Source organism: Nomascus leucogenys, chromosome 19, assembly GCF_006542625.1.
Source record: "Nomascus leucogenys isolate Asia chromosome 19, Asia_NLE_v1, whole genome shotgun sequence".
Lineage (NCBI taxonomy): Eukaryota > Metazoa > Chordata > Mammalia > Primates > Hylobatidae > Nomascus > Nomascus leucogenys.
In genome coordinates, this window is record NC_044399.1 from 1380454 (window position 1) to 1405058 (window position 24605).

At 49.7% G+C, this 24605-nt stretch overlaps 1 protein-coding gene across 1 annotated transcript in view; it reads right to left on the minus strand.

Annotated features, from left to right (window-relative positions):
- The window catches only part of PXDN (peroxidasin), a 69136-nt gene extending 51408 nt beyond the window's left edge, over positions 1–17728 (minus strand). Inside the window, exons 1-5 of the mRNA XM_030800562.1 lie at positions 17526–17728; positions 10746–11357; positions 8507–8578; positions 7451–7522; positions 3247–3318 (exon numbers count right to left, since the gene is read on the minus strand). Of these exons, the coding sequence (XP_030656422.1) occupies positions 3247–3318; positions 7451–7522; positions 8507–8578; positions 10746–11357; positions 17526–17728 (1031 nt within the window). The remainder of the gene's footprint in view (positions 1–3246; positions 3319–7450; positions 7523–8506; positions 8579–10745; positions 11358–17525) is intronic.
- Between the last annotated feature and the right edge of the window lie 6877 nt (positions 17729–24605).

The following is a 24605-nucleotide window of genomic DNA, read 5'->3' on the forward strand; positions in this document are numbered from 1 at the left end:
AACACTAGGCACAGATGTCCGCCCTAGTGACTGGATAAGGGCGAGGGAGGCCTAGAGGTGCTCACTGAGGTCCTTGACACCGCATGAGAAGGGCAGTGCTGGCCTGGCCTGACCCAGCCGTTTTCGTTTCCAAAATATATGGAAAAAAACAAAAATCCAAAGGATAACTTTAATGATAGCACATACATAAATAGGTAAATACCTTCACTCAAATCTTTTAACTCGTGTATGAATTTGGCAGGGGCATCACCATATACTTTGACACAGAGTATATTATCAGATACAAAGATATCCTTCAAGACCACAAAGGAAACACAAAAAGAATGTCACACGAATTTCTCCATCAGTCCTGAAGCATTAAATAAGAGACCATCTTTCCTCGGGTGTCATTGATTATACAGAATACCCAGTGTTTCTATTTCTTTCCATTTAACATGTCTCCATACTTCCACAATTTATACCTTTTGATATAACTCATTCCTTCTCATTTTTCCTGAATACGAAATTTCTCATTTTGAAAAGTGGGTTTTTTCCTCTTAAGTCAAACACAAAGTCAGTCTTCTCCCTGGGGTGCTCTGCTGGGAGACCCCTCCTGCCCACTCAGGTGTCCCCTGCAACCAGCACACATTTTAAATGACTACTTCTTCAGGAGGCCGAAATGCGTACGGCAGCAGCATGCCAGCGTTCACAGGTCTTCGTAACTCCACAGAAAGGAAGACTCCTCAGAAGGCACGCCTGAGAATCAGGTCTGTGGACATTCTGAGATTACCGTCACCACCAGGGCTACACTGGCCACACTGAGTCTCTGCGGACACCTGCAGCCGGAGGGCACCCAAACGCAGACTGTCCCTGCCCCTTGCCCTGGAACAGGTCTGTGCTCAGCACTCCGTGTACGAATGGGAAACGGGAGGGAAGGGAAAACTGGAGCAGGAAGACAAGGAAAACCGCCGTGGGTGAGCGTGACGGGCGGGCACCTGACGCGGGGGTCCCGAGGACGGCCGAACCCGACAGAATCCCTGGAGCCTCGTCTCTGCCGGGCAGTGTGCTGACAGAGCGCCTGTGGTTTTTTGGGGTCCTTGGCCTTTCGCAGCCCATGGCAGTCGGGGACCGATGTGAGACCCAGGCACCACCAACACACAGTAGCTGTGAGCTGCTCAGCGAGGTTTCAGTGCAGGCAGACAGGGGTGGAGTCCCCCAAGCAAAGCCCAGAAGGATGAGGAGGCACTGACCGAGGGAAGGAAAGGGGGGGATTTCAAGCCCCACGGAGAGCGGTGGGCGTAAAAATCCCTCCACCCAGACTCTGCAATGCAGGTTGGCCAGGGGGACGGCTGAGCGGGTGGGACTTGGCACCTGCTGCACAGGTGCTACGGGAAATGACGGTCCAGAGTGCACCAGATCTTAGAGAGGCCGGGGCCCCGGGCAGCCTGGGGTGTCCTCCACCCCTCCCTGAACAGTTGAGGAAACAGGACCAAAGACAGGAAATGGCTCCCCAAGTACACTGAGGTCATCACTGAATTCAAACGCATGTTTCCTGACTGGCCAGGTGTGTTTTCTGACCTGTGTCCACAGCTTCCCAAGGAGGCTTTCTGGATCAGGGACACTCAGATCCCCCAGGACTGCATCCAGACTCCAGGGCACTCCTGCATTCCGGTCTCCCAGTGTCACCAGGAATGCATGTTTTCAATAGCTCAGGGCTGTAGAGCCGATCCAGGGAAGGGGTGCAGTTCGCCAGGGTCCGGCACAAGCCGCCCTCCCTGGACACACAGGCCTTTGACCAAGTCTGTCACTGAGGTCTGGTGGACTCGCTTATGCCCTCCCCAACAGCTCCCTGCCCGAGGAGGGGGTCGGGCTGCCCTCAGGCTCACTGTACAGTGTTTAATGAATGGAATCCAAGCCGCAGCACCAGAGACCGCAGCTCACCTACCCCTGGGTGCTAAAGGCAGCCTGGCCAGCTCAAGAAGCCCTCCCCGTCACCCAAAATGTCAGCGAACATCTACTTGGTGATTCACAGATGCCCTTCCTCATTCAGCCTCGTTTCTCCCCTGACTTGCCCTTTCCTTCCTTAAAAATAACACCGGACTCACCCGGCATAAAGCCAGATGAGGATTTTCCGAACCACTCAGGATCGAAGCACTGTCTGCTGTGAAGGTTTTCTCACCCCCACTGAGTGAAGCGCTTGTTGGATATAAGAACTTGCTCCTTTGCAAACTCTCCCTACATCTGGGTGTTCCCTGGATACCTCCATGTGTTTCTGCAGTGAGCTGCACTGTCGTCCTCTGTAGAGACAGACCTCTTCCCAAATCTGCCCATGCCCTGTCCATGCTCACTTGAATCAACACACACTTTCGGAAACATGAGCACTGCGGGTCCCCAGGATGCACAATTCCAGAGCGGTCTCTCCCCGCACCGCTTGGCCTCAAACTCTCTGATGACATCGCTGCGTCCAGTCAGCCAGTGACCCGTGACCACAGATCAGCAGCTGTGGCAGGAGGACGTCACGCTGCATCACAGCAAACAGCTGCTTTCATCCACATTCCTAAAACCGTGACAACTTGCAACTCCTCAGGAATGGGCTCAGCTTGCCGAGTGAAAGGTGACCGGCCAAGCAAACAAACCAGGACAAATCCTCCTTTTTACCAGGAGATTGTAATGAAAAATCAACATGCTGACTTCACAGCAAAGTACGACTTCACGTGTGGCCAAGGAAACTAAGAGCGTTTCATGACACGCGGCATACACTAACTAGAACTACAAGGGAAAAAACGTTTTCTCCAAAATAATGGCATCACAATTGAAGAAATTCAGCTTCATGTGTTCACAGTCGTAAGGAGGAACAGTGAACGAGGCAAAGAGCCCTCTCCTCCCCGGGCACCCTGGATGTCTCCCCTACGAAGGATGCCTCGATCAGACTTGTGCGCCTGCCTGTCTCTCCTCTAAGTTGTGACAGGGATTCCATCGATCTTACTGTCCTTGGTGTCAGGAGAGCATGGCCCAGGGCCTGGTGCCACCGTAGGGAAACAGTGATGCGTCCTGAGGGGTGGGTGGAGGGCTGGCTGGGTGGAAGGCGGGGCGGAGGGCAAATGACTCGCCCATCCCTGTTTTTCCGTCATCATGCACGTACTCCCCGCACCTCAGGTAGCATAGTCATGCATCATGCAAACAGCTAGCTCAGTCCACTGGTCCCTACAAGAGGAAAACAGCCAGGCGGCATCCAAGAACTAAAGCACGAAGAGAAGGGGCACTTACAGTTGCTCTAGAGACGCAAGGCCCTTAAATGCTTGCCTGTCAATTGACTGGATCTCATTCTTGTACAGATAGCTGAAACAAGAAACATTGGGAGCATTAGCACACAGACAGGAGGTCAAACTTCAGACGGAAAAGAAGAATTAAATTGACACGTGGAGAGTTTTACAATTAATGACTGTATTAGAATGCAAACAAACCATCTGCACGGTGAGTACAGTGCCTGTCCCAAGAGCTTCCCTTCCCTCAGATCTCAAGGGGGCTAAAAGCATCCGGTGCCAACTGAAGGTGATCAAACCCCTGCGACGGGTTTTTCAGGCAACTCACAGACCTTAGACTATGGCTAATGAATTGCTGACAATACATTTGCTTCAAAGCCTGAAGAAGATAAAAACCATTTTCCACAGGCATGTATAACGCATTGGTTGTAAGATTCTATAACTGATACTGATACATCTCTAAAATACCTAGGAATAATTTGGGGAGTGGACAATATGAACACCGAATGCGTCTTGAATAACTCACCCCTAGAATCCCATTCTTAGAAAACAGAAGTGACAGAGGCATATGGGGAGAGCCACACAATTGGCCTGGCGCTTGTCTTTGTGTAAAATGGTAGAAAATCTCAATAGAAGAATCCTATTTCCTAAAATGTGAACTTGGAACGCCAGCGTCCATAAATGAAGCTCTGCTGAATGCCCACACTTGCTCACTCCGCACCGTCTGGGGCTGTGCTGGCGCTGTGTGGCAGAGCTGAGTGGTCCCAGTAGAGACTGCGCAGCTCACAGAGTCCTGGTCCTGCACAGAAAACACTTGCCAAGCCTGACCTCACAGATGGAAGATGAAAATTTCCACACCAAAGTATCACAATTCCAAAAAGAGCCACAAAACCACGTGCATTGTGCCTACCCATCTCGGACATGACTCGCCTTCAGCCAGCTTGCCTCACAACACAGCTCTAGGCCAGCAGCTTGGAGGACCCCAAGAAGGCTGTGAATCTGTGTCTGTGCCCAGACACGGGGAGACCTGCCACTACCGTTTCTTAGAATCCCTGGGCTCCATCTCTGACATAGGCAGATGGGCAAGTCAAAATCCACGCTTTTCCTACTTTTCAAATTCAGGCAGACACGTCTCTTCAAAATTGATTACTTATGCCTGGGTTTCACCTACTTGCTCCACTAAATAAACAACATTTTTTGTCTTAATGCTTATAATATTACATAATTCATATCCAGAAGGGCCGAGTGTTTGAATGTAAGTTAATTAATAATATCTGGTGCAGGATCCAGTTTAACAGGACCAGCCCTGCTAGCCTTACTTCTTACAACCCATCTAAGTGGCTCTCACGTCCTCCCTCCATGCAAATGTGCAGAGCTGACCTCATCAAGAGTGACAAGCCTTAACACGAACCACCCAGAACTCCCCAGCGACCGAGAGCCCAGTGCCCGCAGCAGAGACCTGGCAAGGCCGTTACTTCTCTAGGCCGCATGCGTGGGAATCCTTGAACTTCCACGTAATGCCTGGGCCTCAGTTTCCTCTTCTCTAAAATGGACAGAAGTCATTGAAAGTAATATGTGTATATATATATAAAGCTCTTACAATATGGCCCCTGCACACATTAACTACTGCTCACATGGGAGTCGTTACTATACTTCTGGAGAAGGCAAGTTTAAATGTAATTTTCTGTGCCCATTTCTTTAAAAAGAAAAAAAGTATCAATGAGAACATTGCTTTAGACGCATTTTAAAAAATGAAAGGGAATCTTTTTAAAGAATACACAGGACAACTGAATCAAACTAACATGTATGAATGTGTGTTTATAAAGACATTGGAATGTAATTTGTTTTCATAAGAATAGGTGAGTATTGGCTGGGCACGGTGGCTCACGCCTGTAATCCCAGCACTTTGGGAGGCCAAGGTGGGTGGATCACTTGAGGTCAGAAGTTCAAGATCAGCCTGACCAAAATGGTGACAACCCGTCTCTATTAAAAATACAAAAAATTAGCCAGGCATGGTGGTGCACGCCTGTAATCCCAGCTATTCAGGAGGCTGCGGCAGGAGAATCCTTTGAACCTGGGAGGTGGATGTTGCAGTGAGCCGAGATCACACTAGCGCACTCTAGCCTGGGCAACAAGAGGGAAACTCCGTCTCAAAAAGAAAAAAGGGTGAGTATTGATCATAATAATAAATTGTGATTTTCTACTTCATCATAGAGTTGACCTTGAATGAGTCCTAACTGTCTCAAGAAATAATTTCATTAAGCAATGTGAACTAAAGGGAAGGCTTATGCCTTACTAGAAGTAATTGGAGTTCCAAGAAATAAGAACTACTCAACCTCTGCATATACTTTGGTACTGACTCAATATAGAAGGCTGAAATAATCAATAAATTTCAGGAGCGTTCTCAAGCATTTAGGTTGTACACAGTTTAAATCACAGAATTTAAGTCTCACACAGTTTCCTAAATCAGCACTTATCAAATGTACTCCACCAATGAGAGCTGAGAGGCAGAGGCTGCAGCTGCTGTGTGAAGCGGTCCCCGGGCCTCTCTGGACGGCTTCCCTCCTCTGCCATGGTCTTTAGTCCGTTTCTAAGTCATGACCCACGGCCCCTTCACCACCAGCCTGTGCTTCCTCCACCCCAGTGATCTGTGTCCTCCACCGCCAGGGACACCACAGTTTGTTATAGAGGGAGAGAGGGAAGAGTTTGGAGTGTGGGCGCTCAGAGCCGGCTGTGCAGCAGATGAGGGTTATTGAAAAGAGATCAGTGAAAATAGAGCATCCCCAACAACTCCACTTTGAACATATTTGCTGAGTGCATACTAAGCTGCTCTTAATAATTCAAAACCAATGACAAAAAATAAAATAAAATATCAAAAAACCTGTTAAACCTATTAAACACACATATACACACACAAGGAATGCTGGCTATCAGCTGACTGGATCTACTTTCCAGGAAACAAAAGCCCTCTTCTGGAACTTGCACAACATTCGAAATGCCAAAAAAAAAAAAAAAACAGGGTAAATAAATAAATAAAAGGTCTGCCTCTCATTTTAGAAATGTGGGACAAGGCTTCGTCATGTTTATATGAAATTAAAAATTAACATCCTATGCCACAATGATGGAGGGAAAAAGGGTGTATGTAACACTGACAAATATCTCACAGAGGGAATATATTTTAATAAACAGAGTTAAAGGTAGCTCTGTAATTAATAGTCACAGACACAGCTAGAATTGAAACAGATTTCAGAGTATACATCAATAATAACAAGACAACTTTGTTTTAAAAATCAAAATAACTAGAGCATTAGGACAAATACCTAATGCATGTGGAGCGTAAAACCTAGATGACAGGTTGGTGGGTGCAGCAAAGCACCAGGGCATGTGTAAACCTATGTAACAAACCTGCACGTTCTGCACAGGTATCCCAGAACTTAAAGTAAAATAAAATAAAATAAATCAAAATAACTTAAACATGTTTAGGTTCACATATGATAAAAATTTCCAATAAAAATGGCTGAAATAAATAATTTTTATTAAAAATAGCTCTCTTTGGAAAGTGACTAAGTCTTAAAAGAACACTCTTCTAAAAGCACATGACACACACTTCTACTGTTTTCTTCACCTTTCCAATTTTATAGCAAGTATGTGTGTGACTGAGACTAAGCCAGCACTTCCCAGGAAGCTCATTTTCTAAACTGCAAAACTGACCTCAACGGGCAGAAGATGTGTTACATGAAAATAAACAGATTAAAATCAGTTTTTAAAAGTGAAATAAAATTTAACTACACAAAAATAAGAGACGAAATCACTTAGCGGGAGGCAGGAAAACCTTCAGGAATTAGTGACATTCCACCGGGGTTAGTTATTTCGATTTTACATGTCACCTGCAGCTGTCAAGGCAACTGGAAACTATTTTGACAGCTGATATTCTGCAACACACCTGTCAGCTGTTCATATCGGCACCTCACTGGGTCATCACTTCCCCCTCTAGAAGCATCATCATTTCCACAGCGATTTTCAGAGGCTGTGCATTTTAATTTCATGCAATCCACTTTACTAGTTTACTCACCTTCTGAAAATAAAATCTCATTTAAATGAATATATTTACAATAACTCATAAACAGCACGAAATTTAGCTCTATTTTTAAGTAATCTAAATATGGATACCATAAGCTTTTAGGTTAAAGAACTGATCATTCACTTACAGATATTTTAAATTTTCCAAGTCTTCAAATGCCCCACTAGGTATCCTCTTGATCTGATTATTATTGAGAAGCCTATGAAAGAGAGTCAATAAGAATTTTAAAAAACAACAGAAAACAAACTTCAACGTTGTGTTAAAACATTCCGACAGCCTTGGAAAAGGTCACCTAACAATTCAGTTACAGACCCGCCATCAGCATTCAATAAATGCTGAATTTGCAGGACAGAACACAGCTTTCGCGTTTAACCATCATGATGAGAAAGTGGCTCAGCAATGGTGTCCGAACCACTCCACAGTTCCTACCTTTTGATACGCTGGAGAAAATTCCTTCTCTCCTATAGAAGGGAGTTTGTGTCTTTATCCTGCTGTCTCTTAGATTTCCTATTTTAGGACTGTGACCAGTGCTAAGGCAGTCATGGTGGGAGGGTGGTCTGGGCGGACAGACGTGCCAGGAAAGTTGGGCCCTGTGGCCCGGGCAGTCCCACGGTCCCCATGACCCTGCCCTTACACCACTGTGCTCAGTCCTGGTGCAGAAGGGAACCAGCTTCCACTGCACTGGGCGTCGCCTGCAGAGCCTGAGGTCTGCACAGCAACACTGGACCTGGCCCTGCCTGCTCCCTCCCGGCATCATGGGACTGCCTTGAACCCTCACTTCAGTCCACTCCACACTCAGAAGAAGCACTGTCCTGCTCAATCTTGCCACAGCGGAGGTGCAGGAGCACACAGAGGTCAGCCTGACCCAGCAAGGGCAGAGTGATTCTGGAGCAAGTGACCCACGTGAAGGCCAGGGATAAGCTCAGCGGTCAGCATGGGTCCCAGTCAACATGCAACGGACAGGCACACAGCCATGAGACGAGAAACACAGTGGCCACACTCCTGGCACTCACAGTCCTGGCACTCACAGTCCTGGCATTCAGGGGCATTTTCCAGCCTCACTTTCCTGCTCCACTTTTCCCCACCCAAGCTCACTGATTATGGATGATGAGTTCTACCTACAGGTAAATAAGGTCATGATTTCTATTTTTCTATTAGCTTCCAATAGAATATTTCCACTCACAATGTGTTCAAGTTCCTCAGCCGCCTGAATGCCCCAGGTTGGATCTCTCTGATTCTGTTAAAGCGAAGATCTCTGTGAAGAAACAAGAAAGGTATTATTACGTGAAAAAAAAATCTACAAACATCGCTACACCTTTGCTGTTCTTAGTCAGTTTCAAAATGGTGACAATGCATTTAAAATATTAAACCACTCAGTTCACTCCTTAAATGAATCTTCTTTTTCACTGAGGCTAATAAGTGTATGAATATTTACCTGAATGGTGGAACAACAGTATCACATTACAGAATTTTTAAAAACAGTAATTATGGGGAGAAAAATTACATAAACTACCTAAACACCCTATCTTTGGCAACCCACTGGAAAATGTCGTGTCGATAAGTCTTAGGATAATAAACATAGGTTAGGTTTGATGACATTCAAGAAGACAGTCACGCCATCTGTGCAACTGAGTAAACACCTCAGAGTTCACTCCAGTGATTTCATGAGCTGGAATTCGGCTGATCCTTAGTCAACTGTTACCTTCATGAGATTTAAACTGAATGTTCCAAAGCCACAAAGGTGAATTCAGCATGCTAACTGCAAAAACAGGCTTTCTCACATATGGGTTTTATCCTAATGGTTCCAAACAGGTATTTTCAGTAAAGTTAAACGTCCACTGTTAAGGCAGTTATTTATTTCTATTTCGGGGGTGGACAGAGGATCCAAGTAGCCCATGAGAGACCAGAGAGTATGCCAGAATCAACACAGAGACTGAATCTGGTGCTGGAAAGAGAAACACTTCAATTCCTGCTGATCTGATGCTCAGGCAGAGCAAGCTGGGAGGCCCCAACCACGGAGGCCACGGGCCTGTGGGGCAGCACAGGCAGCCAGGTCAGAGGCCTGAAGGCAGCGATGGGAAGTGCAGACTCGCAGAGGCAACAGAAAGACCAATTTCTTTATCAAATACTCTTAGAAAAATTAAAATTACTGGCCGGGCACGGTGGCTCACGCTTGTAATCCCAGCACTTTGGGAGGCCGAGGCGGGCGGATCACGAGGTCAGGAGATCGAGACCACAGTGAAACCCCGTCTCTACTAAAAATACAAAAAATTAGCCAGGCGTGGTGGTGGGCGCCTGTAGTCCCAGCTACTCGGAGAGGCTGAGGCAGGAGAATGGCGTGAACCCGGGAGGCGGAGCTTGCAGTGAGCCGAGATCGCGCCACTGCACTCCAGCCTGGGTGACAGAGCGAGACTCCGTCTCAAAAAAAAAAAAAAAAAAAAAAAATTAAAATTACTTACTCATAGGTCCAATCCCTTTTAATATTGTCCAGTAGGGATTGGTATGGGTTGAACTGTGTCTCCCCGAAATCCACATGTTGAAACGCTCACCCCCAGTGCCTCAGACATGACTATGTTTGGTCATTAGGGTATCACAGGTAAGGTCAGGGCATTAGGGTATCATAGCATAAAATGTTTATAACCTTCCAAGGAATCTGATTATCCTATGCCAATGTAATCACTGTCAGTAGTTTGTAGAATTGGTTCTAGTTTATGGTTCAATAAGATACTTCAAAAAAAGTATCTGTGTCACTGACAGCAACAGTGTCCAGCCTAGAGGTCAGTGAATGAAATGTGTCCCTCCCAGCGCCGCCCCCATGCTGTGGGTCAAGCTCTCCCGGAGAAGAAGGGGAAGGCGGCTCCCCTCTGCCCACCTGGCCCTCCTGGCCATCATTCCATGCTGTGCCCTCACACCCGGGTTCGCTTTCCTCAGCGATACCCACTGTCCACCAACAGTCTCCTCACACGCACCCTCCCCCTGCACCGCTATGCTCCTTTCCAAACAGATGAGATTTTAATTCACATTCATATTCAGAATATCACTAGTGGCTCCACGTAGGAGCTGCTGAAAGTCGGAGGCATCGAAACTGGGAGGCGGTGCTGGAGGAAAAGACACGGGAGGGGAAAGCAGCCATCCAGGATGCCCACTCACTCACTCACTCACGCCACGCGGAAAACACAGATCAAGTACAGATAAGGACAGAATTCGGACCAGCTGCAATGTCGGGATAAACAAACGATTGCAAAGAAGCTCCCGTACCTGAGACACAGCAAGCTGAGGGGCTTCCCAGCATTTGAACAGGTAAGAAAGGCTGTCCTGGAAGGCTGAGCCACGCATCACAGCTTAGAGCAGAAATCAACTCCGACCACATCTAATCCAGAAACCAAGCTGCTCCTCAGAGCAGAGGATGGAGTGAGCCCCACTTGTTCTGGCTCCTCGTTGCCCGTGGGAACCCACACTCAAGCCACAGAGGAGGCAGCGGCAACAGTGTGGAAGCTGGAAAACAAGATGTGGACTTGGCTCCTGGAGGCTGGGAAGACAGCAGGAAGAGCCACAAAACCACCTTCCTGACATGCGGGCCTTTCCCCAGATCTGAAGTCGGTGCCACCAAAACCTCTAGAGTGAAGGACAGAGAGGTTGCTGTCCCATACACGGCCCCTGTGCCCTGCTGGACAGAGAGGTGCTGTCCCATCCACAACCCCGTGCCCTGGGTCTGAGCACCTGAGAGGTGGCCTAGAGTGATGGACAGAGAGATGCTGTCCCATCCACAACCCCGTGCCCTGGGTCTGAGCACCTGAGAGTGGCCTAGAGTGATGGACAGAGGTGCTGTCCCATCCACAACCCCGTGCCCTGGGTCTGAGCACCTGAGAGTGGCCTGAGTGATGGCAGGGGGTGCCTCCACCCGGCCTGGCGAGCACTGGGGGCCTAGAGGATGGCAGAGGGCGTCCCCCACCCCGTGCCTGGTGGCACTGAGGGGCAGAGTGATGGACAGGGGTGCTGTCCCATCCACAACCCCGTGCCCTGGGTCTGAGCACCTGAGAGGCGGCCAGTGTTGAGTAAAAGTACAAAACTCACACTGGACCTCAGGGACTTCCTACAAACAAATCAACATAAATACGTCTTCGATCAAATTTTATACTGAGTGCACGCTGAAACGTAAAAGTTTGGCATGCAGAGTTCAATAAAACATTTTTTAAATTGACTGTTTATTTCTAGTTTTTTCACCAAGTGACCAGAAAATGTTGAATTACATAAGTAGTTCTCACCATATTTCTGTGCGATGGCACTGGTCTAGGTTAAGGGGATCATTTCACAACCTGCTCACAGCAGTTAGACCTCCCACCATGTTCTAAGGCAGACCACCAAAAAGACTTCTACTATGGAGAGGGTAAAACAGACGGTCCCCTTTACTGCAAAGGGGGTTATCTTAGAAGACAAAGTGAAACAATAAAAAAAGGACCAAATTGAAATTCTAGAACTGAAAAATATAATAGCTGAAATGAAAAGCTCATTGCATGGACTTAACGTATTGAATACTGCAGAGGGGAGAGGACTTGGGAGCTACTCAACATTAGAAATGATCTAATCTGAGGAACAGAGTGAAAAAATACTCATACACCAATATTTATACACACACATATTCATCTGCATGTGTGTGTGTTTACATTTTCTGTTTGATACCACAGCACATGAAAGGAGCTAGAAAGATTGTCACCAAACCGCAGCGTGTGTTTGGGGTGGGCTGACTTACAACACAGCTACATCTGCACACGTTACTGGAGGGGGCTTGGAGCTGCCTCAGAAACCCTCCTGCTCCAGAGCAACAGAAAGGGCAAAGGGTCCAGGTTCTTGTGGCTCCAACCCCAAGAGACAAGCTCAGGGCACGAAGACACCACAGACACAAGAAGCCAATGTTCGTTTCAAATATGAACCCCAACTTCAAGGTCATGAAGACAAATGCAAGGGCTGCTTTTTGCCTTTTCTCACTTGCGAGACTCTAGGGAGGTCAGGAGGGGTCTGTTCCACGGCACCAGTGCTTGGGAGCCTGTTAGAAAAGCAAATTCTGGGCCCCACCCCAAATCTCCAGAATCAGAAACTCTGGGAGTGGGTCCCAGTAATGTGGGTTCTAGTAAGATTTCCAGGTGATTCTAAGCAAGGTAAAGTTTGGAAGTCATTGTTCTTCGGCAATGCTGAAGATATAATGCAAATACACACTACGTATATTTTTAAGTGTGCGTGTGAGGAGATACAGGAAAAGAATTTGCACACACATGCAAACTCATAAACACTAGTAGCAGGCATTTGCTTCCTCTGCATTTCTTCCACGTCTGATCCTTAGCTTACTGGTCATCATTGACATACAGCTTACAATAAATGTAAAGCTAAACTCTCCAATTAAAAAGTACTTAAATTTAAGTGCCACATATAAGTGCTCCCCACTTTACAACTTTTAAAATAAGCTTCGCACATGTCTGGGCAGAATAAGACTGTGGGGAGGCATTTGATCCCTGCATTATGCACCTACGTATGACTCAACAACTTGACAAACAGAATTATTATTTTAACAATCATAATAAATAGTTCTACAAATAATCCTAACTGGGGGGAAAAAAAACTTCCCCAAACTTTAAAGATTGAAAGAGCACTTCAACAAGCCTTCCTTGGCCCTTCCCTGGGGCTCCGTGCTCCCACCCCGTCCTCCTGCAGTGATGTCTCCCCAAGGGGCTGAGGGTGCTGGAGAGGGACCCTGGCAGATGTGGCAGCATGGCCCTAGCTGTGCGCCACATGCCAATGAGCGGGCCACTGGGTCACCTGCCCTCCGCAGCCACAGGACCCTTCTCCCAACAAGCAAGGGGCTCTGGCACTCCCTCCATGAAATAAGTTGGCATGATGAGCATGGAGACAGATTCTAGAAAGTTCTGGGAAACCTGTAAGTGGCGTGATTACTAAAGCAAGCGGAACACAGATGAACACTGAGGGCTAACATCAGACAGGGCGTCCATGAACTCTTGCTGAAACCAAGGCCAAAGCCCCAGGAGACTGCGGTAAAAACGCCACACCCCCGCCTGGGTAAGTGTGAGGGGTGCATCCCTTCTAAAGTCTGGGGCCCTACACCATAAAGCACCAATGACAGCAAGCAGCAGTGAACAAGGCCACAGAAGGACGATGAGTTTGTGTGTAAAAAGTCCTTCATAAACAGCAAAACTCTGTAAATACCCATCGTGAACATCTCCTGCAATTCCAGTGGGTCTTGTCAGCTCATTCGCTGAGCACACGAAGCATGGAGCTGGGGCAACCTCTGAGCTAGGCAGCAGCACCTGCACTTGGAATAGGTGCATACAGGGAACCCTCGAGAGCTCCCAGAAATGAGGACCGTAGGGCAAGGTCACCCCCTGCTTCAGAGTGACAAAGGCACATCCTGGGAAATGGTCAGGCACACTAAGAGCACATGAAGGTGGCCGACGGAGGGAAGGGAGGAGAGAATGAGATCCAGGTTAGAAGAAATCCGTTTCCTGGACAAACCGGAATTTAGAAACTAAGAAAGATCAGGTAATTTGTCTAAAGTCAGTCAGTCTGTAAGTGGCAGGACTAGAAATGCAATTAGAGTCAGCCCAGGGCTCTTCTCTCAGCATTAAAATTGCTCTCACTGAAGGCATTTCAAGAGGTTAATCCTCCCTGGTAAAATTCACCAGACTCCGCCACTTACATTCAAGAGTTCTCCCAAGTGTTAGAGCAGAGCCGCTGCCTCTGACCTACTTAGGGAACGTGGACGCCAACACAAGCCCTCTCAAGTTTAAAGAGAAGCCTGCAATAACTATTAAGCATGAACTATGAATTTTTCAATTTACAGTCTCAAAAACAGAACACAGATACATTTACATTTTACATTTAAAAAGCAAGTGAACTTCAAGTCAAGGAGTTTTAGGGTAGTTTTCGTGTTTCCTTTTGTTTTGCTGTAATGTTCCCATTATTCTCAAATCTTAATGTACTAACAATCCTACCAGGAAAAAAAAAACGTCAAGAATTGTAGTGTTTGGAACGAAACATCAAAGTACAGGTTTACACTCAATATCAACAAAATCACAAGTCACTGCAGAAACACAGAATAGTTGAAGGTTAGAACAAAGGGAAGCTTGGAGATCCAAGTTTTAATCTAAGTCCCTCCAGGGATTTTCGCCATTAGCTTCCCTTTCACAGTAAACTAAAACGCACAGATCACTCGGTAATGCTTAATTTAATCATGACAAAGTTATGAATTCTAAAAAGCAGTCATTAAAGATCGTTTTATAAAGCTTATTCTATTATAATACCTTCCATAATACTGATTTTTAAAATAAAACAATCTTGACTTTTCCCATATGCAAGTCTCAAATGCGTTTGAATTCATTTTTAAATATAAAAAATTAAGAATTTGGCTAGGCACAGTGGCTCATGCCTGTAATCCCAGCACTTTGGGAGGCTGAGGCGGGCGGATCACTTGAGGTCAGGAGTTCAAGACCAGACTGGCCAACGTGGTGAAACCCCATCACTACTAAAAATACAAATAATTAGCTGGGCGTGGTGGTGGGTGCCTGTAATCCCAGCTACTCGGGGGAGGCTGAGGCAGGAGAATCCCTTGAACCCAGGAGGTGGAGATTGCAGTGAGCCGAGGTAGCACCATTGCACTCCAGCTTGGGCAACAAGAGCGAAACTGTCTCACCAAAAAAACAAACGAACAAAAACCAAAACATATAAATAAGAGTTTGGCAATTTGCCAACAAATTCGAAGTTACACACTATACTGTTCAGTTTGAGAACCAAAATTATCTCAATTATGGAATGAAAATTTCAGGTCAGAGCATTGAAATGTAAGAAGTTACTCTCATGATGGGATGGGAACTCTTGCCTTTCATTCTTTCTTGCACTAGTCATGTTAAGACAGGGCTCTGTTTCTAACTAACAAGAGCCAGGGTTACCTGCAAATATTCCCCACAAGCTATGCATTTCAGAGGTGAATTGTCTTTTTCTCAATATATTTTTATTATGACTTTATCTTTATTGTCTAAATTTTTATTTTTATTTATTTATTTTTTTTGACACAGAGTCTCACTCTGTCGCCCAGGCTGGAGTGCAGTGGCGCAATCTCAGGTCACTGCAACCTCCACCTCCCAGGTTCAAGCGATTCTCCTGCCTCAGCCTCCCAAGTAGCTGGGATTACAGGCGCGTGCCACTGCGCCCAGCTCATTTTTGTATTTTTGGTAGAGACGGGGTTTCACCTTGTTGGCCAGGCTGGTCTCCAACTCCTGACCTCAGGTGGTCTACCCACCTCAGGCTCCCAAAGTGCTGGGATTACAGGCATGAGCCACCACATCCAGCCATTGTCTGGATTTTTTTTTTTTTTTTGAGTATTTTGTGCATCTTAACATGTTACCTAAGAGTTTTGATCACATTTGGATCACAATGTTAAAAATTATCTTGAAGCTAATGGCAGAAATATCATTTTAAGCTCCTCATGAAGGTACAGGATCTCGATATGAATGTGCCTTCCTGAAGTAAATCACGGCGATGATGTTGTGGTTCTTTGTCATTTGTGTTGCTCAGCAGTGAGAACGCACAGGATACAGCAATGCAACCAAGGCCGGGCACAGTGGGAGGTGGAGGTGGGTGGATCACTTGAGGTCGGGAGTTCCAGACCAGCTTGGCCAACATGGTGAAACCTGTCTCTACTAAAAATACAAAAAATTAGCCGGGCCTGGTGGCGCACACCTGTAATCCCAGTTACTCAGGAGGCTGAGGTGGGAGAATCACTTGAACCCGGAAGGCAGAGGTTGCAGTGAGCTGAGATGGAGCCACTGCACCCCAGCCTGGGCGACACAGCGAGACTGTCTCAACAACAACAAAAAATCAATACAACCCAAAGGCTCTTAGACCATGCTGCTTCAGAGGGGCAAATATGCAAAGTGCTTTACTGATTTTAAAGGTTGGAATTATAACTGATGCCACATGCCCTCTCCCAGGATGAATACATGACAGAAGCCACCACCCTGGCCCCACTGGGAAAGGCAGGAGGCTGAGTCCTATCTCCCCATCCCAGTCTTGCTGAAGGTGGGAGGCTGGGGGAGTTTGAAAAGCCACATCCCAAAGCCAGGCCATGTGGTTTTCCATTAACATTTGCCTGACCTAAAATCACTTCAGTGCTTCCTACTAAGGACTGCCTTTCGTCACTGAAGGAACACTCAGAGCTTGTGTTCTGAGAGTTACAGATGGCACTGCTTTACCACAGGGTTGAGTAGATCCATGCACTTGGGTTGAATGTCAGGAAGTCTCACGTGGCCCACTGAAGTCCGTGAAGGATTAGGACTTCATAATGTACTCCATTCTGTACTTAACAGATGTGACCTGAGGCACCCATGCAGGCAGCCACAGTGACATGAAGGGCACGGACGAGTTTCAAGCCTGCACACCGGCAGTCGCAGGAGAAATGGGTGCCCAGAGTGGAGGGCAAGGGTGTATTTTGAAGGAAGAGTGGATAGGACCACTGAGGTGGGCTGTGTGGTGTGAGGGAAGCCTCAGGATGCCCCTTACTTCCCCTGTGCGTGAAGGGGAGCAGCAGAGAAGCGGGCTCAAGGTGGGAGGTGCGGAATGGGGTGGGGGGTGCGGGATGGGGTCAGGGGCGTCCAGCTGTCTGGGTCCAGTGCTAGTGCTCATGGCTCCCTGAGGCCCCACTGCTGCAGACTGAGCATTCGCACCCCGTCAAATTTGTGCTGAGACCTAATCCCCAAGGGATGGTGTTGGGAGGTGGGGCCTCTGGGAGGTGAGGAGGCTATGACGGTGGTGCCCCCAGGGTGGGATGACTGCCCTTATGAAAGGACCCTGAAAGCGGCCTTGTCCTGTCCACAATGTGAGAGGACACGAGGAGAAGGTCCCTTCTCTGAACCTGGGTGGCCCTCAGCAGACACCCAACTGGCTGGTGCTTGATCTTGGACTTCCAGCCTCCAGAGCTGCAGGAGTGAATTGGTAACTGCTGCTGTGTTTACAGGCTGCCCCGCCTATGGCTCCTCAGAGAGGCCTGAATGGAGAAAGACACAAGACGCCCACTAATACCATTAATGAGATCAAGTTACCTTAGTCAGGACCTGCCTGGCACTCAGCTAAAGAAACCTGGCCTCAAGCCTTTGGCTGTGAGGGTCATTTTTTGTGGGATCCCGGAGTATCGCAAATACCTGAAGGCAAAAGGAGCAGAGGAGGCTTGAGTGGAGTGAAGATCTATCTTGGCTTCCAGGCAATGGGAAGTGGGGGCGGGCCCATCCTCTCTCCCTGCCAGGTGCCGCCCCCCTCCCCCCGGCACAGGGTCCCCAGTCACCGAGGCTTCCTCCAGGACGCAGGGAACAGCCTCGGCCTGGGGCAGGCCCCACCAGGGCTGCATGGACGGGGGCCAGGAGCTGCTCCGAGAGAGAAGGGGAGACAGAGGCCGCCTCTCCTGCAGGTCACAGATGCCACCCCAGTGACATGTGTGAACCCCAAATATCTGAGACAGGTCTCGGCCAATTTAGAAAGTTTATTTTGCCAAGGTCAAGGACATGCCCATGACACAGCCTCAGGAGGTCCTGACGACAAATGTCCAAGGTCTTCAGGGCACAGCTTGTTTTTCTTTTGTTTTGTTTTGAGAGTCTGGCTCTGTCGCCCAGGCTGGAGTGCACTGGCGCGATCTCGGTTCACTGCAACCTCTGTCTCCCAGGTTCAAGCAATTCTCCTGCCTCAGCCTCCCCAGTAGCTGGGATTACAGGTGCCCACCACGACGCCTGGCTAATTTTTTATATTCTTAGAGATGAGGTTTCACCGAGTTGGCCCAGCTGATCTCAAACTCCTGACCTCAGGTGATCCACGCGCCTCGGCCTCCCAAAATGTTTGGTTTTATATATTTTAGGGAGGCACGAGACATCAATCAATATATGTAAGATTAACTTGGTTCAGTCTAGAAAGGTGGGACAACTCCAAGTGAAGGGGAGGGCAACTCCAGGTGAAGGAGGGGACAACTCCAGGTGAAGGGGGGGACAACTCCAAGTGAAGGAGGGGACAACTCCAGGTGAAGGAGGGGACAACTCAGGTGAAGGAGGGGACAACTCAGGTGAAGGAGGGGACAACTCCAGGTGAAGGAGGGGACAACTCAGGTGAAGGGGGGGACAACTCCAGGTGAAGGAGGGGACAACTCAGGTGAAGGGGGGACAACTCAGGTGAAGGAGGGGACAACTCAGGTGAAGGAGGGGACAACTCAGGTGAAGGGGGGACAACTCCAGGTGAAGGAGGGGACAACTCAGGTGAAGGAGGGACAACTCAGGTGAAGGAGGGGACAACTCCAGGTGAAGGGGGGACAACTCCAGGTGAAGGAGGGGACAACTCAGGTGAAGGAGGGGACAACTCAGGTGAAGGAGGGGACAACTCCAGGTGAAGGGGGGACAACTCCAGGTGAAGGGGGGACAACTCAGGTGAAGGAGGGGACAACTCGGGTGAAGGAGGGACAACTCAGGTGAAGGAGGGACAACTCAGGTGAAGGAGGGACAACTCAGGTGAAGGAGGGGACAACTCAGGTGAAGGAGGGGACAACTCAGGTGAAGGAGGGACAACTCCAGGTGAAGGAGGGGACAACTCAGGTGAAGGGGGGACAACTCAGGTGAAGGAGGGGACAACTCAGGTGAAGGAGGGACAACTCAGGTGAAGGAGGGACAACTCAGGTGAAGGAGGGGACAACTCAGGTGAAGGAGGGGACAACTCAGGTGAAGGAGGGGACAACTCAGGTGAAGGAGGGGACAACTCAGGTGAAGGAGGGACAACTCAGGTGAAGGGGGGACAACTCCAGGTGAAGGAGGGGACAACTCAGGTGAAGGGGGGCAATTCTAAGAGGGGAGGGAGCTTCCAGGTCACAGGTAGATAAGAGACAAATGGCTGCACTGTCTAGAGTTTCTGATTATCTTTTCCAAAGGAAGCAATCAGATATGCATGTCTCAGTGAGCAGAGGGTGGCTTTGAATACAATGGGAGGCAGCTTTGCCTTAAGCCGTGCCCAGCTTGACTCTTCCCTTTAACTTAGTGATTTGGGGGTCCCAAGACTGACTTTCTTTTCATACAAGTCTTGGGAAGCAACCATTATCACATTATATTAATAAAAGCAGATGATGCATTATCCGTCAGTGTATTCTGAGGATGTCATGAGAGGATGCACACAGGAGCTAGTTAGTAACCAACTAAAAATTAACTGAAGTTACAGAAAAAAAGACAACAGTATAAGAGCACAACCCCGATGTCACATGGCATTGCCCATCAAGTGAGAGCCCTGAGGGCAGAGGGCACGTCTGCACACATCCCAGTGCCCTGGGCCTCCCCTGAGGGAGAGGCAGACCGGCTCAGCTCACTCCCAAACCCACATGACCCATGAAGACACTCCTTCCACGAAGGCTGGGGTTGGGAGGGGTGAGTGTAGGAGGCAGCCACGTGCCACTCCCCATGAGCCCAGATGCAAGGTGCAGCTCCCCATGACCTGGGATGCAGGGTGCAGCTCCCCACGACCTGGGACGCAGGGTGCAGGGTGCAGCTCCCTATGACCTGGGACGCAGGGTGCAGCTCCCTATGACCTGGGACGCAGGGTGCAGAGTGCAGCTCCCCACGACCTGGGATGCAGGTGCAGCTCCCCACGACCTGGGATGCAGGGTGCAGCTCCCTATGACCTGGGACACAGGGTGCGGCTCCCCACAACCTGGGATGCAGGTGCAGCTCCCCATGACCTGGGACACAGGGTGCAGGGTGCAGCTCCCCACGACCTGGGATGCAGGTGCAGCTCCCCATGACCTGGGACACAGGGTGCGGCTGCCCATGACCTGGGACGCGTGGAGTGTCACCAGCCCTTTTGGAGAGTTTCCCGCGTGGAGTGTGGGGCTACAAGGAGCAGTTCTCCGTCCATTACGGCCTCCCCCAGGCACTCCAGGCTCCCGGGCAGGGCCGCTCAGGCATCCATGTGGCTTGGACACCCCTCGAGGTTACTGCTTCTCTGGTCCAGCTTCTTCAGGGTCTCCAGACCTCAGTCAGAGCAAGCACTTGGATCCGACGGGATGCCGGATTCCAGTTCTACCCCGTCCTCCGATTCCTGGGCTCTCAAACCCAGAGACTGTCCCAGCGTCTCCGACCTTCAGTGAGAGTTAGGAGCTCCTGGGTTATTCTACGAAATTGGGAGCTGGTCTGTCCGGCACCTAAAGATCTATCTGGGAGGGTGGGGCTTCCCTGTCCCACTGGCAGCCTGGTATTCACTGGGTCACGGTCCTGCCTCCATGTCATATCAAGTCCTCCAGGGAGCAAGTGCAGTAACAACTGTTTAAATCACAAATCAGACACGGTCTCACTGCAAGCCACAGAATCTTACATCCCGCTGGCATTGCCAGAAGCCAATCACCTGCCCCACTAATAATACAACCTGAGACCATGCTGCAGTGTTTACCAATCAGCTCTAAGCATCACCTGTCCCACTAATACAACCGGAGAGCACGCTGCAGTGTTCACCAATCAGCTCTAAGCATCACCTGCCCCACTAATACAACCTGAGCGCACGCTGCCTTGCTCATCAATCCCAGATGCCTCACTCACGCCTTCTGAACATCAAACTGTCAAATCGAAGTAATCAGAAAGAAATATAATTGTGATATGTCTGACTTTTGTGTAAATAATCAACCCACACTTTTCACCCAAATTTTTGGAAGCACGAGGTTGCCAAAAGCCTTCCAAATGGAACAAAAGAAATCCCTGCAGAGGGGCTATCAGCTGTCAAAGACACAATAACTGCGTAGAAGAGGACAAAAAAGGGGACATTTCCCTGCACAAGGCAGGGAATGAACACATTCTGGGTTCTTCATTAAAACTTGGTGCAGAGGAGAGATTCGTACCAAGGTGCCTAAAGCGACAATCTGCAGATATCCTTCCCCTAGCAACAATTCTGGTGACTTTCTAAAGGGAAGAAAATCACCAGCGTTTAAGAGGAACCCATTTAGGATCTACGTTTTACCACACTTAAGTTAGCATCCTAAGGGCTAGAGAGGAACTCTTAAGTCACTGGGAAGTTACACAAAGCGAGAGAACGGAAACCAAACGCAGGCAATCCTCAGCGGAGCTCTTCTCCAGCTGGAACAATGAGCTTTGTCCCGGGAACAAGGGGGGCACGCCCAGGCCTGGAAGCTGCAGGATGAATGGGACTTCTCAAGTTATCCACCCACCTCCCCGCCAAGTAAACCCGGGAGCTGGTGTTTGCTTTGGAGCTGGCCTTGCTTGAGTTGAGATCCTGGGGCTGGGCTGGCTGTCGGCATGTGCCCTGGCGCTGGGCCACGTCTCATCACCCACCCTCTGTCCCTGCCATTGTTCTGCAATTAGTTAAGAGGGGGAAACATGCTTCTTACAACCCAGCAGGACGCTTTAGCCGACAAAGCTCCTGGATTTAAAACAGATTCGCCCTTTCATGTTCCAGAAGCTCCTCTTTGGTCTGGGCCTGGAGTTTGCCCCCGAGGCCCCCTGTGGATGGACTGAAGGGCTTTGCTAAATCCCACCCAAACACCAAGAACCCAGTGAGCCTCCACCCTTCGCAGGAAGCCTCTTCCTGACTAGAATGACAAAAATCGTAAGAAGCCCAAGTGATTCTCAATCCTCCTTTACAGAGGCAGGAATAGAGGCCAGGGAGGTTCCGCCCTGACCCACGATGGCAGAGGAAGGGGAGAGGGGTCCCTGATGCAGTCATGCACCCAGAACCCCCGACTCGCTCCGCAAGGAAGAAACAGTGAGAGCTCCCTGAGCTGCCCTCACCTCCAGGCGCGGTGTGACGGAACCTCCTCTCCCAGGCATCCCAGTTGCACCGGCACTGGGCACACCCAGTTCATAGAAACGGGGCCATCTTTTATGGTATTGATTTGGATCACCTCCCATCCTGTCTGAGACACAAATCACCAAGAGCACATGGAGTCCGGTGTGCCCGGCTGGGTCCATTAAAAGCCTTTCTATGTGTACAGGTTTTATCAAGTAGTTTTTTTAGGAGTCACTGATGATGCAGCATGCTGGCTCCGAAACACAGTCCTGCAGCGCCCTTGACCATGGTATATCGCCCGATTTCACAGACAGCACGGTGACAGGCATGATCTGCTGAGGCTGCCAGTTCACCGCGGGACGGAGCTGGTGGCCGGTCTTCCCATGGGAGCTAGGCTTCGCTCCCTGCGCCCTGGCTCTGATTCCACCCGTGGAACGGCAAAGAACATCTCAGCCCCAGTGCTCGCCGCTCACTCATTGGTATTAGCGGCACATCAGCAGTTCATGGGCAATGCTGACCACAAGTGCAGGGACCATGAGCACCGCTGTTCAGTGAGGAGGAGGCCAGGCGTCAGCAGGTGACCACGGTGCCCGCTGCAGTGAAAGGCTCAGGAGGAGGCCCGGGAGTAGCTATGGCTGCAGGGTCAGAGAGGGCCCCAGAGTGCGCTGCTTGATCTGGCAAGGGCAGGGTGTATGTTGTTTGCTGAATGGACACTGCACGGCCCCACGGAAGACGGGGTGAGGAAAGGGCCTCTAACGGAAGCCACAGCGGGACTGGGGTGCAGCGGGGCTGGGGTGCAGCGGGACTGGGGTGCAGCGGGGCTGGGGTGCAGCGTGCCTAGGGGACAGCCGGAGCCAGCTCGGAGCTTTCCTTTCTTTATCTCAAACACTCTGAAGGTTCCAAAGTCAGGGCCATTGAACAAGATGTGCTCCTGACGGCACTCCCACTCCGCACCTGCCTGGCCCTGGGAGGCCGGCAAGGTGGCTCCCATCGGTCCTCCCGCTGTCACCCCCATGCGGTGGTGTTATCAGGAGGGGAATCTTTGGAGGCCGCGCACTTTAGATGAGGTCCTGAGAACAAGCCCCATCATGAGACTCATGTCCTTGTAGGAAGAGGAAGACATCCAGAGAGCATGTGCCTCTTTCTCCACCACGTGAGGACACAGAGAGAGGGCGTCATCTGCAGACCTGCAAGAAGCCCTCACCAGAACCCAACCCTGCTGGCATCTTTGATCTCAGACTTCTAGCCTCCACAACTGTGAGAAAATAAATCTGTGATTCAAGCTGCCCCATCCGTGGTATTTGTGGGGCTGCCCGGGCTGCCCAGTGCAAACAGCACACACTGTCTCCAAGCCCTTCCCGCCGCCCAGCCCACCAGAGGAGCACACGCAGCTGCGGAGAGGAGGACATCTGGGTTCCTCCAGTTTTGCACGATTACAAATAGCCCTGCAATGACGAGCTTTCGGTACATCCCATCTGTGATGCGTGTTAATATACCTATGAAAGAGGTTCCTAGAAATGGCACTGCTGTGTCAAAGGAGACACACGCCGAAGAACAGCTGCCGTTTGCTGCTCACTTGCTAGGTGTGGGCCACTTCTATAAATACAGGTGTTGTGCAAGCCTGAAGGACAGGAACTTGCTCAAGTCTGACCGTAGCACATAGATCTACAAAGACCCAGACCCAGGCCGCTGGGGGCGCAGCGTTTCTGGGGGACAGCTGGAGACAGCGGCACATTGGTGGTATTAGAAGGTGAAGCCTTTGGAGTTGACACACATTAGATGAGCACCCATTCTACCAGCATCCACTTTCCACCAGCACCCACTCTCCACCGGCACCCACTCCACCAGCACCCACTCCACCAGCACCCACTCCACCAGCACCCACTCCACCAGCACCCACTCTATGAACACCCACTTCACCAGCACTCACTCCACCAGCACCCACTCCACCAGCATCCATTCCACCAGCACCCACTCCACCAGCACCCACTCTACAAACACCCACTCCACCAGCACCCACTCTACAAACACCCACTCCACCAGCACCCACTCTACAAACACCCACTCCACCAGCACCCACTCCACCAGCACCCACTCCACCAGCACCCACTCTACGAACACCCACTCCACCAGCACCCACTCTACAAACACCCACTCCACCAGCACCCACTCCACCAGCATCCACTCCACCAGCACCCACTCCACCAGCATCCACTCTACGAACACCCACTCCACCAGCATCCACTCTACGAACACCCACTCCACCAGCACCCACTCTACAAACACCCACTCCACCAGCACCCACTCCACCAGCACCTGCCGAACCACTAGGCTGAATAAAAGGAGGGCCACCTGCAGGACCCACTGGGGGAAGGCTAGTGCTGGTGGAGGCTCTCTGGCGGTGATGACTCCCCTGAACAGCCAGCTCCCACTGCATTTGGGAGCCACGAACCAAATCCTCACTCAGAAGG